This window comes from Schistosoma haematobium, chromosome 1 (genome assembly GCF_000699445.3).
Source record: "Schistosoma haematobium chromosome 1, whole genome shotgun sequence".
In the NCBI taxonomy this organism is placed as follows: domain Eukaryota; kingdom Metazoa; phylum Platyhelminthes; class Trematoda; order Strigeidida; family Schistosomatidae; genus Schistosoma; species Schistosoma haematobium.
Genome location: NC_067196.1, coordinates 84,527,770 through 84,545,993, shown reverse-complemented (window position 1 = coordinate 84,545,993; position 18,224 = coordinate 84,527,770). Strand labels below are relative to the sequence as shown.

Genomic DNA, 18,224 nt, shown 5'->3' with positions numbered 1-18,224 from the left:
ATTGTTTACTTCTTTGTTTTGGTTGTGTCTCCCATTGGTTTGATTTTTGTTCCCATATTTATGCATGGTTTTCCTGATTGGTTGATAAATTGGATTGATTTCAATATGTTTGTTGATTGCTGATTGACCTGAGTGCCAGGCTTCTAGAAATTCTCTGGTGTTTTTGGAGTTTCCTCTGTCTAGCATTTTTGGATATATTGATCACTAGAACGGATACAGGAAAGCTGGAAACTCAAGTATATAGGAAACCAACCCATACAGATCAAATTCTCAACTACAACAGCAACAACCCAAGGGCTCACAAAATCAACTGCGTACACACATTGTTCAAGAGGGCGAGGACACACTGCAGCACACTGGCAGCACGAAGAAATGAAGAGAAATACCTGAAGGACATATTTCAAAAGAACGGCTACCCAATCAACTTTATCAAAAAGCACCAACGGTACACAGCATCACAACCCAAGTCAGGCACAAAAATCAGTAAAAGGATCACCCTACCGTACATACAAGGAATATCAGAAACTGCAACGAGACTGCTGAAAACCTTCGGGATAAGTGTGGCACACAAACCAACAAAATCACTACAATCAATCTTATGCAAACCAAAAGATGAAATAACAAAGGAGAACAAATCAAACATTATCTACAAAATAAACTGTACCAACTGCGACAAACACTACATCGGACAAAGCGGACGTCCCCTCCACCTACGCCTACATGAACATCAATTAGCAGTCAAACGCCATGATATTTCTTCACTTATTTCAATACACGTGGATAACTACGGACACTCATTCGATTGGGAAAATGTAGAAATCTTAGACAGAGGAAACTCCAAAAACACCAGAGAATTTCTAGAAGCCTGGCACTCAGGTCAATCAGCAATCAACAAACATATTGAAATCAATCCAATTTATCAACCAATCAGGAAAACCATGCATAAATATGGGAACAAAAATCAAACCAATGGGAGACACAACCAAAACAAAGAAGTAAACAATGATAAATTTAAGGTCAACAAGAACCAATCAACATCGAGGTGCACAGAACAAGCTGTGAAACACATATGGAGAAATTCGAACACTTCACTTCTATCTGAAGTTTGTGCTGATGATGTCGTTCAGAAGAACGATGAAAGCTCCACGACCAAACCATCCAGCTCAGAGAACAAAACTCCATCAAAATAGGAATTTCTCTTTCATTTGTTTTTTTCTCTTCTTCAATAGATGAATAAAACCAAACCATATTTTCGACGTTCAATACGTGATAAAGTAAGTGATTATTTAAAAAAGAGTTAACGTTTGAAATATTCATTTGATCATTGTTTTCACTTCCTTAATTGGTTTTGAGAATATATGTTCATTGAAAATACTGGAAACGTTGAACAGCTGGTGGTGGTCAGTATTATATATAATCTTTAAACTTTGTATACAGTTCATTTTGATAACCGTCACTAGATAAAGACCCCAACGGTGTATTAAACAAAGTCGTTAAACTTAAGAAGAGATCCACTTGTTATATCGCGATAAGCATAGTGAATGGTAACTTTTGGGATCCATTTATGGGCCATTACTATGAGTATATTTTTATCGTATAATTGTTATGTAACTAAACTGTTCATATTCATGTCGTTCTTATTGTAAGCTTTGATTTCACCCATAAACTATTACTATACGATTTACCGTTCTTGAGTTATGACCTGTCTATTAATTACTATCTCCCTCATTCACAGCCACTTTTGGCCAAATATTGTACAAATGTTATTTTCTATTTCATGGTACGTTGTGGTCGGTTTGATTGGTATATAAACCCCGTATGTTTGAAATATAATGATTCATACTGCAGAAGCTGAGATTGGTGTTCTGGACTCAACTGGCTGTGCTAGACAGGGGGTCAGGGCCAATCAGGACTCTAGGTCTCCCGCACGTGTTTTATGCGTCACTGGTTCAATCGACAATTCGCTGCTCTCTGATTGGCAATACCGTTGCGTTATCCAATAAACAGGGCACACAAACTCACAAGTTATAACACTATCTCAACTTAAATTCTTTTGATTACATCTAGAGAACTATTTTAAAAGTATCATCAATTTACTGAAATTCAATTATCCATATTTTTTCGTTCTGCATAGCGTACGATACACCGTATACTGAGTAAATTTTAATTAATACTAGGAGTTTTGTGGATATTATAGTAATTCCGGTGGTTGAGATCATGAGTCAGTTGAAGCTAGACCACTATGGAAAACCTGTAAGCACTGGACGGCCGTTTAGCCCTATTGTGGGACTCCTCAGCAGTGCCGGCTCAGTGGTCTAGTGGTTAGTCGCTCGCACGAGACTGATATGTTCTGGGTTTGAGTCTCGCGATGCAGGACCGTGGACGCGCACTGCTGAGGAGTCCCATACTTGGACGAAACTTCCGTCCGGTGCTTGCAGGTTCTTCATGGTGGTCTAGCTTCAACTGACTCATGATTTCAACCATTTAAATTTTAATTACCGAAATGTACCATATTTTTCAGAATAAATTACCTTAGTACTCATTAGTAATATGAATCAAAGGATCAAACTGTTTGGTATGGAACAAGTCTAGTGGTCATTATACTCGAAATATATAGCTTAGCTCCATAAAGCCAGGAAATGATTGTGGGAGCTTTGAATACACGTTTGTTTGTTTTTTTATCCATGATATTGTAAGTCATTTTCTCCCAAAGAGTAGGAATTATTCCCTTCCTGAATAGTCTCTCATGTAGAGTATACATTGAAACCATCATTTTCGAGACACTTTTTATATTGTTTTACAAAATAATCAAGACTTGAAAATGTGCCATACTACGTTGAATAACAACAGTTACAGTTACAACAAAGAGTAATTAGTTATATTCCAAAGTTCCTTTAAGCAAATATACTTTCAATATTTTTCGAATTAATTAACAAAAATTGTAATAATCCTTTGTAAAACTTTATTTTACTATTTATTGAACTCGTTTGGAGAACTATTGAAAATTAAAGACAATGAATAGGTAATCCATCAGTCCTCACTCATCACCGTACATGCAACCACTTTCAGGACCGTCAAATCTTCAAACGGGTTTGATATATATATCATTGAAGTTATCTTAGATTATTCACTTACAGTTTAAATAACTAGTGGCGATTTAGACATGCAATCTCAATGGAAGGAAAAAAAACTATGGATTCTTCAAAGTCTTAACAAAGGAAAACAAAACTAACAGATGATATTGGATAGCGATCATGATATGTCACATATTGACTGTAGTTAAGAATGTACGCAACTGAATCCCAACTTAGTGATATGAAAAAGTACACTTAATGTAAAATTTTATACTTTGTAAGCTTAATCCCCTTCATGATCGTTTTCTTGTAAACAAAAGAGAAGAAGCTGTTTAGAACGAAACAGCTCACTAATGTTATCTAGTTACCATTGATTTTTCAGTAAATTTGACTTATCTTAAAAATTTACTTACTCCTGTTAATCCTCATGGAAGAGCATATGCCGCCCACCAGCTCTCCCCATCAAACCCTGTCCTAGGCAATTCTTTCCAGCTCTTCCCAGTTGTTATTCATTCTTTTCATATTTGTTTCTATTTCTCGACGTAATGTGTTCTTTGACTTTCCTCTTTTCTGCTTCCCTTCAGGATTCCAAGTTAGGGCTTGCCTCGTGACGCAGTTTGGTGATTTGCGTAATTTATGTCTTATCCATTTCCATCGTCTTTCTCTAATTTCCTCTTCAGATGGAAGCTGGTTTGTTCTCTCCCAGAGAAGGCTGTTGCTGATGATATCCAGCCAATGGATGTTGAGTATCTTGCGTAGACAACTATTTATAAATACTTGTACCTTCTTGATGATGGTTGTGGTAGTTTTCCAATTTTCAACTCCGTACAGTAAAAATCTTAAAAAAGATTTGTAAAATTAGTATCGAAGTAAAATAACTGCAATTCGTTATAACTGTCTTATTTATCTATGAATACTATTCCCTTTAAAATTTATAATGTAAATGATTATTTAATTTTTTTCTATTTGTTTATTCATCCTAATTGTAAGAGTTCACGTACACCATCACCAGTGAAACAGACACTTACACAACGCTTAAATCCCTTCCCATGTATTTTCAAAGGATTATCGAGAAGTCGAATACTTGAAAATATTTCTTGTGAAACACTTCCGTCATTTGATAAAACTGAATTCATTGAATCTGAATGTCAGACAAATCAAGTAAATGGTAATGAATTTATAGACGATAAACGTTCCCGACCAAATTCAACAAAGCCATTATCATTTAGATATATGAATGATTTAGACAGTGAAGATAAATTTGAAATTTTCAGTCCATCAAATAATAATAATGGTTTTGATCATTTAGGATATAATAATCAAACGTTACCGTTGTACAATAGACCATATACTATTCGCTCTACATCAAATAATGATCATATTGCTTCAGAATGGTCATTAGCACCATCTGAAACACATCATATCATGAAAGTCACTTCAACTACTCCACCCTTACCACCGAAATCAACAAATTCTCGAGGAAGATATTATAATGGAATACAACATAAGCAGTATAATTTTTATCATCCATGTTTTTATGAAAAACAATCCAATGAACCACATCGTCAAAATCCATCGGTTACAGAAGCTAATAAAATTTGCAAACCAGAAAGGAGTGCATCACCGATTTTAGCTTTCGATGCAAACCGTATATGTGAAAGTAGACAAAGTGCAGTTAGATTTCAAGAAAATACAAACACTTCTGGTATTTGGACAAAAGAAAATGAATGTTCTCTGGAAGACACTACAAGCACAGCACAAACTAATGGGTATAAACCTAAAGTATTTATTGACAGAGCTCAATCCAGTGATTCTGTACAAACGTTCACTCCAGCTGATTGGGATGATAAGACGACAAGTCATGAGAAAGTAACAGATTCGGCGAATGTAGGTACAACGTATGATAATGGTTGTAGCAATACAATCACCGAATATGATGTGCCTCCTGACAATAGTGTTGACTGGAAGCACTCTATTCCATTACCTATTCTGTATGATTCGTATTCAAAGCAAAAATGCTCAGATAAACCAAACAATGACCACTGTATCAATCGAAGACCACCAAGTGACATAAATTCAACACAGACCAGTGAAAAGAAGCCACAGATTCAACAAAAGAAAAATCAAAGAGGAGATAGATCAGAAGAAAATAAACACGGACATGATATTCAAGCACATATTGATTTCTGTACAAAAACAAATGGTGATTATGTAAGTATTAATTGGTAATTAATTTACGAGTTTACATGAGCACAAAGGATATTTTCAATTAAAAAGAAGTGCTATGTAGAAGTGATTTCAGACATTATGAAAAAAACATGTGATGCTGGCTCAATATCGCAGCTTTAATGAAGTAAAAGCATAAACCATGGTATGTAAATCCAATGAACTTAAGATTAAGCTGTTGTCACGTAACCAGGTCTTGGGTTCTGTTCTTGATGAAGTCGTGAGTAGATATTAGCAGTAATTAGATCGCGTAAATTAATCATCTATATACTAACATGTGGTAAAGAAGTGTTTGAATAGCCATACGTTTTTATTTTCTCGGGACTTTTGTCTAAATCTGAGCAAATAGCTCCGAAATAACCGTGTAAAGGTAGAAAATTTATCATTACGAGAACAGATAAAAAGAACAATATTGCTATTATAAACACCCTCGGTTATAAAATTAGAGCAAAGGAACCAGGAAAAATCAAGGAAACAAAACGTAGAGTCACACTGAAATCATTTATGGCTGAAACAAGTAAAATACTACATTCTATAAAATCTAAACTAAGGCTTTCAATATAATTCTCCCTTGATCTAAATATTTGCGGCTCTTGTAAGTTTCTGTGGTCTAACAAAAATCTATCAAACGAATTTGTCACTTAAACTTGTAGTTGATTATATAAGTTTATGAATGTATGATCTATGAAATGCCTAAACCGTATATTTAAATCAGTTGAAGAACAATTAAAATTCGCATTCAATAATTCAAGTGAACTCAAAGACACTATTACTTCTATCTTTGTAAAAGATGAAGGAATAATGGCAGGTCTGGATATTTTTTCTTTATTCACACTTGTTTCTGTAAAGAAATAGTTAGATACGATACATAATTCCTTAAAGTCTGGCATTGATTTAGGTCAGAGATGATTGTTAGATCTCTGTGATATTACAAGTCCTCTGGGATCGTGCCTAAATCCCTCTCAATCCAGATTTCTAGGAGACCCATAAGTATAGAACGAAGATGTAATTATAAGATCACCAGTCTTCTGGATTTTTATTAATTGATGAATAGTATTACTAACATTGTTAAATTATCTTATTGAGTTCATTTTCTCAACCAACTGATTACTATTGATCCGATTGCAATGTGCCAGGATCACAAACGTTTTCATCTGATTATACAAACTACAAAAGATGATTACCATTTAGTGTGATAGGCTGGGTTTAAAGATCTGTTCTGATTCTTTCCAATCATGTTAAATCATGATAAGTGTATGATGATGTTAAGTTGCTTAGTCTAATTTGTCCTATTACAAGTTTGGTAGATAGACCTAAATCATTTATTAATTTATAGGTTTCAGTGACAAGGTTAGACTTAATGCTTTCAAATATATTGAGCATTGGGTAGAAAGTTAATAATATATAGATTTTTTGGTGAGACTATGATTTACGGACGACCTGTGAGCGACGCTGAAGTGATCTTCAGAATGTTCACCTAATAACAAGACCAAATGAGGGTTATAAACCAGTGTGAGGAATTAGAGTTGATAATTAGGGTGAGAATTACATTTAGAGTTTTCATCACGAGCTGACATCAGCAATGTAAGCAATGATGGGTAGTGGCTAGCAGTGGAATCCAGGACTCGCGTTTCGTCCTATTTGGGACTCGCCAGCTGGATGACATCAGCAATAATGCTAAAACTCTATTTAGCCAAATGGGTGGGTGACTTTCGCACCAAAATCCAAGACGTGTTATCTTATACCTAATTGGTTCGACCATAAATTATAGTCTCGCCAAAAAATATAATTGTTATCATTTATTAATTATTAAAAAGCACAATTCTAACAACTGCTCATTAACAAACTACTATAAAATTTATCACTGCAGAGTTGTGGAGGTTGTTAAGTTTTTGATTGCGATCATGAATTGATTGATGTTAGACCACCATCGAAAGCCTGAAAGCACTGTAAAACCTTTTTGTTCAACTATTGGACTTCACAACAGTGCACATGTACAATCCTGCTAGCGGGACTCGAACCCAGAACCTTCGGTCTCGTGAGCAAACGCCTAACCTCTAGACCACTGAGCAGGCATCAAACGGTGTTTTCAAATGTCTATTTTCAACCAATTCACGAAATCACTCGACCATCTTCCATTTCACTAAAGAAAATACCTATCTCTAACTAACATGAATTAACTCCACTAGTCAGGGCATTTTATTAGAAATCCTGGAATTCTATCACTAAGCTAGTGAAGATGTATTGTTGCTTGTTTGATAAATCTCTGTCTGTTGTAAAACATCTTCATTCAAAAGTCTAAAAAAAAAGTTCCAAAAAACTTTACTATTTGTTTTACTATTAATAAGTAATTAGAAAACAATAATACTGTGTTTGAATTAATTTTTGTTTTCATTTGGATATGTAGGATGAATCGCTCAATGGTTTTCTTCCTCCTATGAAATCTGATTTAGATCAAATGAAATTACAAAATTCTTATACTCAAGTGAACATACCACCTAAATTAACTCTAAATAGTTATATTACTAACAATTCACTAAAATTACGAGGAATGACAAGTTTCGGTAAATGTTTTGTGTTTTTGTTTTATATTTCTAGTAAAGTCTAAACATTTTTATTTAGTTTTACACAGTTTCCCTAAACTCTATATGGATATTCATTATTTTTATTCTGATATATAATTACTTGAACCTGTAATAAGTTTCATTTCAACAGGTATATTAGCCATATATATACATATACAACACAATATGCAGCTGGTGATCGAATGGAACATGAAGACATCAACATTTGGGGAGAAGCGTGGGATACAGAGGACATCTAGGATACAGCTGGACGATCTAGACTTCACAGATGATCCGAAAAAACAAATGCAGGAGGAAAAGACCTGTGTAGCAGCAGCCTCAGCAGCAGTAGGTCTCAATATACACAGAGGGTAAAGCAAGATTCTCCGATACAACACAGCATCCAACAATCAAATCACACCTGAAGGAGCAGATTTGGAAGATGTACAAACCTGTATATATCTGAGCAGCATCACTGATGAACATGGTGGATCTGATACAGATGTGAAGGCACGGATCGACAAGGCAAGAGCAGCATATCCAAAATTGAAGAATATCTGGAACTCAAAATAATTGTCAACTACCAACACCATGGTCAGAATTTTCAATACGGAAGTTAAGAATGTTCTACTGTATGAGGCGGAAACTGGGAGAACTACGAAAGCCATCATCCGGAAAATACAATTGTTTACCAACAGCTGTCTACGTAAAATACTTCGGATCCGTTGGCCAAACACTATCTGCAACAACTTATCATAGGAGGGAAAAAATCAGATCTCAGTGGAGGACGAAATCATGAAGAAGCACTGGAAGTGGATAGGACACACATTGAGGAAAGTACCTAACCGCATTACAAGGCAAATCCTCACATGGAATCGTCAAGGCCAAAGGAGGAGAAGGAGGAGAGGAAGACGAAAGAACACATTACTTTGAGAAATGGAGACAGACATGAGAATAATGAACAATCATTGGACAAAACTAGAAAGTAAGGCCCAAGACAGAGTGGGTTGTAGTTTCGGTCGGCAGCCTGTGCTCCATTGGGAGTAGCAGGCGTCAGTAATATCAGAGTGGGAGTTGGACACTGAAAGTTTGTTTGAAACCAGACTACAGTGTAAAGGTGGATGCTTCATTTCGGTAAACAAATTTGTCGATCCATAACCGAAGTTTAGTCATACCAATATATTGCAGTTATGTATAGTGTTTGTCTTTTTGTCATTCTATGATGAGGTCTTATATTTCAACAAAGATTACTTAAGCAAATGTTAACTTAAAGATAGTTCGTATTCTTTTTTGGAAACCAAAGTCTGTGTATTTTCGTCAAAATAATAATAATAACAATATTAATAATAATAATGGTTTCGTTCAATATTACATATTAAGTACAATGTGGATTCCTCAGTACACAATATTTCAACATGTTTCTCTCACTCTTCTTACATAACAAAGAAAACATTCGATAGCTGTTTACATAGACACGCTATACGAACAAATCAATTATCAAGGATTCCAGAAGATAAGAATCTATACAACTGTTATTAAACAATATGTTTAAGCTTTTGATTAGGTCAGCTATTGCAACTTGTTAGTCTTACAGTATATTTCCTATATAAGGTATTGTGAAGCTTTTACACCTTTACTTGCGTATATGAACTCTTATGTATTGGCACCCGGTTCTACTAGACGATGATATATAAAGAGAAAGATGAGAATGAAGTGGATGATTAGTATCTTATATAATAATACTTGACAAAAGTTTGAGAAATTTTAAATGTCTATCCATAATCATATTTAAAATGATATTGAAATATTTGTAGTGTCGGTTATTATGTTAAGCCCATATACCTTAGTCTAGCTTTCGGACAGCCCATTTCATTCATTCTACTTGAGTCACATTCTGACTTTGTTAATTATTCGCTTATCTATCTTGACTGTTTTTATATAAGTGCGTAGGTGTGTGTACATTTCTTATCCCGTTACTCATCACATATCTGTAACTTACTTTTGTATAACTATAAATATTGATTAACGCTTGGTTAAAGGGGAAGTTGGCTTACCAGCCATCTCCACTCTGGATCGTTTCCCTTCTCTCTATTCCATTCGTTTTATATACAAAAATATATGTATTCCGAAGTTCATTCTCGTTTATTCGACTCATTCAATTTCGTTATTGACTAACTTGATTTAAGTCGATGATTATATACGAGGATTGGCGATAACAAACATTCATTACGATCTTCTTGGAGTCAGATCTCGGGCCACTAAAGTGGAGAGCCCGTCAACAAACGTCGTCCGATCTAAACGAGGACGATATTACGGGCCCCACTAAATATTCATCATATATATTTACTGAATGTCTTTAGCGCTCTCTACAATATAGAATAATGAGAAAACAGTAAGGAACAATAAGTTATATAAAATAATTTACAAACCTTAAATGTAGATATTGTGTAATGCCGAAAACATGTGGCCTAATTGTGTAATAAGTCAGACAGAAAAATTCCTTCGACATGAATTAAAAAAATACGAGGAGATCATGAGAGACCAGAGGAAAAACTTAGATCAAAACAAATAACCTTTATGATTAGATTAATCACAGAATCTTCAGTGATATAAATGTCATAGAATTTCAAACACAAAACATTAAAAATCATAAAAAGCATCATACATGTTGAACAAATCATTTGGATATTATAACTCAATAGCTCAGTGGAAAACTATATAGTATTTGAAGTGTTAGAGACAATCAATCCATCTATAAGTGAGGAGATCAACAACGGGGTAGAGGGTTTAATAAATTGGTTGAAGTACGTTTCCTTGATGCTGTCCTTACTATATTTTAAAGTTTGTCATGTAATGTTATGATACTTAAAATGTAATTTCACATAATATAGTCTTATTACAAAAGAATGTCATCATTTATTACATAATGAGTTTAATTGTTAAATACACGATTGATTATTTATCTTATTTGTTCTTCTTTTATATTCCAGAAACAATTACTACAAGTCAAAGCTGTGAAGATTTTAGCCTTTATAGACATCAAATCATGTCGAATGGTCAGAATAATTTACAAAATGAAAGTTATAGTTCAACATCTCATTTAAGTGTTCCAACACCTTTTCACGATTCAGATGTGAGTGTTTCAATGGTATCCAAAGAAAATATGCTTACATTAGCTACTGAATTGCCAATACAATCAAATGAATTTAAACAGTATGAAACTCATTTAGACTTTTCACCGAATACATCCGTGCATAATAATCATAGTAATGATAGTAATAATAATATTAGTAATAATAATACTAATAAATCGTCGACTTTGTTTCAGCAGCATCCAGCTTCACAAGTACACAAATTATTCACCTATAATTTTGAAGCTATAGGTAATCGTGTTAATAGTCAGTCCTCTTTGGAACTTACCAGGGTAGAAAATGGAAAAAAGGCAACTTTAAACAACTCAACACATTTAAAGCATAAGAAAAAATCATCGCATTCAAAGAAACATGATAGAGCAAGTATACTTGTACATGGTTGTAAAAAAACAAATGCTTCATCTTCAGATATAGGAACTGTTGAGTCTTATCCTTCATTATTCGATGTATTACATCATTGTGATATATACCGAGTTATATTAGATCCAAATCTCCCAAGTCTAAGTGATCAACTTGGTTTACGTCTATGTTTAACTAAATTTCCATTGGACGATGTACAAAGGGCTGATACTCTACAAAAGTTGCAAAATAATCAAATATTTAACATAAAAAGCTCAGATGGAAGTGTTGAGACGATGAACTCTATGAATAGTCTAAAAGGTCCAAAACCACATAATGGATCTCGCAATAATGGTACTTTTAAACCAATAGAGATGAAACACTCAAATATGGCCTTTGATGTAGTGACTATTGAAAGTATTGAACCGGATTCACCAGCAAGTTTTGAAGGTAGTTTAGCTCCTGGTCATATAATTTTAGAAGTTGATGGTAAAGATTTGCTTCATCCAAAATGTCTTAAAGATGGATATGGAAATAAATTGAATATTCTTACTATTGCACAAAATCAACTTCGAGCTGCACGTCAAGCAGCTTTAAATGGTGAAATTCCACCAATACGTATAACTGCAGCACAATATCATAATAACTTTGGTTTGGCTAACACAGTAAGTAATCTGGAACGTATTAGTTTATCTATTCGTCATAAAAATGGATTAAATGGAAATATGCACATATCTACAAATTATACTACATTTGATAAACTACAAAGGAGTAATGGTGTTGTACGTGTGAGTTATTTCTTTTAAAATTTATTTTGTAAGATATTATTGAGTATTTGCTAATAAATGATTCTTACAATGATGGTTGAATATCTTCAGACTATTTGATGACAGTATATATATATATATATATATATATATATATATATATATGTGCCAGCTGATCATTAAGCTGGGGACAATTAAGTACTAAATACTACTGAAACTACAGAATAGAGTAGCAAAATTGTAATCAGAGTTTATCAGTTCTCTTTATTGATATTGAGCAAGAAATTTGAGTCAGTCTGTATTCTTACATCTGTATCTCAAAGTGATCGACATGATTCAACTTTTGTCAAAAGTTCTCGGATATGGTATGTATATGGTACAAATTTATCTTTAAAAAAAAACTAATCGTTAGTATTTCACTGTGTCTGACTTTCATTACCATGTAGAATGGTTTCGGTTTCCATACAGTCTGCTCTTCTCATCATATTTAGGTTATGGTAAATAGTGGAGTCCAAAGCGCCCATTTCCTTCTACTCGAGACAAGTCATCTGGATGTATCTGCATCTTACTGTCGAAAAAAACACTAAAACTCAAATTCATTGTCTATTTCTTCAAACACCAACTTATGACACAAGGCTATGTCAATGTGGTCTTAAGATGTACACATGGTAACTTAGACTGGTCAGTTGCAGTCCTGAATATCGATAATGCTAAATTATCAGATCCTACTAATATCTTCATATCCACCGAATAAGCTGGTGGAATATCCTGATTTATCAGCTACATTTTATAATGTTTTATGTCAGATAGTGCTATTGAACCCTCCTAGACCTATATATTTAGCTTCACGAGAGGCGGTAAATTTAATAATGCACGTGGAAATCGCGACAACTAAACACAAACTGGTATGGAATAATGCAAGAATAGATCCTAAGATAACAGATGAATAGTTGTTATTATATAAAAAAAGATAAAGCAAGAAAGATTGTCTGAATGCATATTAACATAGATTAATAGTCACATTCTTAGTAAAGTGGTATGAGTATCACATGACATCAATTAATCAGTAAATTAAGTATGTAAACACGCCGTCATTATATTAAACTACCATTGCCGGCAAATGCGGTTAATTTATTGATTACTGTTATCTTCCGATGTGAATTCATTCCCTATTTTATTGATAAACATTCATTGACTAGAGATATTTAAAATACTTAACAGATACTGAACGCTCGACTAGCTTTTGCCAACTTGCATCATCTATGGCTAACGTACGTATGTACGTAAGAAGTTCTATGTAGTTGCTAACTAACTATTATGAATAAACTATAAGTTGTTAACAAATAAAAGGAAATATATTTTATGTAATATTGCTTACTTACTTACGCCTGTTACTCCTCGTGAAGGAGCATAGGCCGCTCACCGGCATACTCCATCCAACCCTGTCCTGAACAATCCTTTCCAGCTCCTTCCAGTCACTATTCATCTTTTCCATATCTGTTTATATTTCCCGACGTAATGTGTTCTTTGGCTTTCCTCTTTTCCGCTTCCCTTCATGATTCCAAGTTAGCGCTTGCCTCGTGATATAGTTTGATAATTTGCATCATGTATATGCTATCCATTTCCATCGTCTTTTCCTAATTTCTTCAGTTGGAATCTAATTTGTTCTCTCCCAGTTATGTCATATATTATTTATTTTAAAATTTTTAATTCTAGGAAAATAATCAACAATATGATACAGATTTTGATCAAATGAATGAAACTAGTCAATCATTTAAAACATCAGATCCAAGTGAAATTTATAGTAAATGTAATTCAGAATTAACTAATTCTGGTGAAGATTTAATTGAAACATTAAAAAATCAATTAATCTGGTTTTCACGTAATCAACAAATGAATTCAAGTCAATCACCATTTGATCCAAGATGTTTAGATAATTAAATCAATATAGTTACCAATGAATTGATGTTTGTTAAATTGTCTTATTTATTTATTTATTCATTCATTCATAAATTTGGAATGTTCTATAAATATTTAGTGACTTTGTTTCATGTTAATCAATTAATCATCACATGGCATCAAATATTGACCGAATTGGACTTTTTCTTCCCAATTCTCTAATTGTCTTAGATTTTATTGTAATTTGTGTATATTCTGTACGTTTTTTGTTTTGTTTTTTCGTTTCGAACTGACAATCTAAACAACTTTCATAGAATACATATTTTATTTTCATCAGTAGAAGCTAACAATGGCACTTCGCTCTATTTACGATTAGTCAGTTTGATTTACCTGGATCTCATGTGTTGATGTTCATGTTTGGATATGAAAGATTGATAATAATACGGTCCGTTATGTCGATAATGCGATCATTCGAACCATACCAATAAGATCTTAAATAAAGTAGTCATTTTCCAGAAACAACTTGATTCAGTCATTAAACGTTTTGATGCATTAGGTTGCATATAAATAAATCATCAGGATATTACATTTACATGGGTGCGATCTGTAGTGGCTTAGCTTCGTGTTAATCACTCACCTTGATAACCGTCATAGTATAAACTCCAATGTTGTTTGAAATCAGAAGTCAATAAGAAGCGGCGACTGCAGTTTATTAGAGGATAGTACAAATCATAAAGCTACAAGTGTAGTAAACAGAACAAAATTACGGGACTTGTTAATAAAATCTAACAATCAAATAGTAAATACGTAATCTGCAAAATGTCCATTAATTGTCTCATAATGACTCAGACTTCATTGTTCTTGCATTTTCATACAAATTGCATCCTGTTTTCATTCTTTCCTGTTCGATCCTCTTGTCTCTCTGCCGCCAGACCTTCTGTTCACGAGTAACGTCATATACTACTTATGTCAATATAAGTAGCATACACCGCATAAGCACATTAAACGAATTTGAAGCAGAGAGGCGAATAAGTATCCTTGTCTAAAATCTCATTTTAGTTTACTATTCATTACGGATTTTAATCTTTCAAATGTGTACTTTCGTGGTAGGTTTTTTTGTAAATAATGTTCTTAATTGCATGCGAAGATCAAAATACGTATTCTTTACATGAAATTACACATAGAGCTCATCAATATATACTAACAAGTGAGAATGCAAGAACTATAATGTACTATAAAATGATTTAACACCAAACACAATGGATCTTCATTTTCCACTTCATCTTATCCGAAAGCGATCATACTACAAAATCAACTTGAATGATATTACTCAGGATTGGGAATAAAACCATGTGCTCACTAGTGACTAGCTTCGTAAGGGAATTCTCGAAGAAGCCTTGACCAGTGGAGCTAATCCGTGTCAGGGTAGAGACAGGTATCTGTCTCAGTACAATAGGAGATGGTTGCGCGATTTCGTGGATTGGTTGAGGTTAGTCTGTCAGTTACTACCTCCCATATTAACAGTCACCTTTGACTAAATCTTGTACAAATTTATTTTTCTATTTTATGGTACTATGTGATCTGTTCGGTTGGTATATAAACCCAGTATGAATTAATTTCGCGCTAAAATTGGTTCGTCCATAAATTATAGTCTCGCCTCATAATTCTTAATGTTACTGCCATAAAGATGTGTGAAATCGGTTGTTAGCTAAAAGAAGCTTCAGTAATATGAATTTAAGTCAAACAACAATAAAAGCCAATCAGTTGATAGTCATGTTGGTATGTCGAAAAAAATAAAAAAGATTTTCTGAATTTTATTGAGTTTCATTTAATCAGATTATAATACAAGAGAGTAGCTGTATTGGTCTAGTCCGAATATTGATTAATTCTCCTAGATTGTCTATCTAGTATCAACCGCATCTAGCCGACCGATAACACGAGAATAATGAAAAAAATACCTGTGATTCAGAATCTAGATCCTTCACATTTACCGGCATATAGAAAATTTAAAAAAAAGTACAATTCAAATTTATAAATCATTCGTACAAGAAAACAGAGTGAAATACTGACCACATTTTAACATACTTAAAAAAATTACGCAACTGGTAGACCTCACCGTTAGTGTAAGAGAAGTGACTAATATGTTGGTAGTAAATTAACAATAACTTAAGAAAGGTGCATGATATAATTACAGTTTATGCATCACAGAAAAGCTTAAAATCAGGATACAAAATCACACTAGTTTAATTGTATAATAATGAAAATACAAACAATAACTTTAAGTAAAACAGTCCAGTGAGATATTGGAGAAAATTTGTAGCTCATGCGGATGATTTTGATAGAGTTTTGTTCTCTGAGCTGGATGATTTGGTTATGGAGCTTTCATCACTCTTTTGGACGACATCATTAGTACACTTCACCACTGTCTGAATTTTGTATTGATGATATCGTTCAGAAGAGTGATGAAAGCTTCACGACCAAACGATACAGCTCAGAGAACATAACTCCATCAAACATAGTTCAGTGAGTTCAACATTGCTTTAAATTTATTCCATTATGACCAATATACATAGATGAGATATAAACGTTTGAACATAAATAATACATGAAATAAGTATGGAGTAAAAGTAAATTCAAACTCATGAATCAAATAAAACCATCAAATGATAATATTTAATGGATTAAATAACACTTGGTGACAATAATTTTATTCAGCTTGCACAATAATAGATCACCAGGTTATTTTCAACATTACAGTTGTAGAACAAACTGTCAAATATTATCAGTATAGTGGTTGTGGAGATTGTTAAGTTTTTGATTGAGATCATGGACCGACTGATGTTAGACCACCATTGAAAACCTAGAAGCACTGGACAGCCGTTTCGTCCTACTATGGGAACCCTCAGCAGTGCACACCCACGGTCCCGCTCGCGGGATTCGAACCTAGGGCGTTCAGTCTCGCGCGCGAATGCTTAACCTATTGGACCACTGAGCTGGCATACAATGGTGTTATTGTCTAACCTCAATCAATCCACGAAATTGCGCGACCATCTTCCATTGTACTGAGGTAGACACCTGTTTCTACCCGACACGGATTAGACATTAACACCATTGGATGCCGGCCCAGTAGTCCAGTAGGTTAAGCGTTGGCGCGCGAGACTGAAAACCTTGGGTTCGAATCCCGCGAGCGGGACCGTGGGTGTGCACTGCTGAGAAGTCCCATAATAGGACGAAACGGCCGTCCAGTGCTTTCAGGTTTTCAATGATGATCTAACATCAATAGGTTCTTGATCTCTATCAAATATTATTTTACAGTCGGAACTAATTCCCATGATTGATGAAATTGAATATTACGCTTTAGAAACAAGTTCATATAACACACTGGATCTATTCAATGATTGCAAGAGAGAAAGTTAATTGAAATAGAACAAACGTCTTTTCCTTCTATTGCACACTTCTTTTACACGTAACAGTCTGTGTCTGATATTAACGTTGGTGTGAGAAGCAAAATTAAAATCATTAAGTCAGTTAATCATGCCTGAACATGTGAACATGAAATGGATTGAGACATTTTTCTGTCATACTGTTATAACTTGTGGGTTTTCGCCCCTACCAATACATATAATGTAATGATAGTGCCAATTAAGAGAACAGTGTGTTATCGACCGGACCGATGACGCGTAAAACCCGTACGAGCAGTCTAGAGTCTTTAGCGATGGTGCTTCCTGCCTAGCCCTACCTGTTATGTCCAGAATATCGAACCCAACTTCTGCGATATAAATCGCATATTTCAAACATACTGGGTTTATATACCAACCGAAAAGACCACATGGTACCATAAAATAGTAAATAACATTTGTACAAGATTTAGACAAAGGTGGATGTGAATATGGGAGGTAGTAACTGACAGACTGGCCATAACTCAAGAATGGTAAATGGTATAGTAATAGTTCATAGGTCAAAATAAAGCTTATGATAAACGAACGCGAATATGAAAAGTTTAGTCATTTTCACAATTATACGATAAAAGTATATGTATAGTATTAATCCAGAACTACATTCTAACAGTTACCATTCTCTATTCTAATCGGGATATAACACATACTTAGATTTTTATTTATAATCAGCTTTCAGACTGCAATATCAAACTGATCTTGTAAAACAACTAGACAATTAAGATTTTTCTTTTGTTTTGTGGCTGTC

General features: G+C 34.0%; 1 protein-coding gene across 1 annotated transcript in view; it reads left to right on the top strand.

Moving 5' to 3' along the window:
• MS3_00002317 (uncharacterized protein) overlaps window positions 1–14,683 on the top strand; it is a 52,545-nt gene extending 37,862 nt beyond the window's left edge. Inside the window, exons 7-11 of the mRNA XM_051209894.1 lie at window positions 1,230–1,274; window positions 4,065–5,285; window positions 7,708–7,864; window positions 10,855–12,143; window positions 13,839–14,683. Of these exons, the coding sequence (XP_051075366.1) occupies window positions 1,230–1,274; window positions 4,065–5,285; window positions 7,708–7,864; window positions 10,855–12,143; window positions 13,839–14,063 (2,937 nt within the window). The 3' untranslated portion in view covers window positions 14,064–14,683. The remainder of the gene's footprint in view (window positions 1–1,229; window positions 1,275–4,064; window positions 5,286–7,707; window positions 7,865–10,854; window positions 12,144–13,838) is intronic.
• The last annotated feature ends 3,541 nt before the right edge of the window (window positions 14,684–18,224 follow it).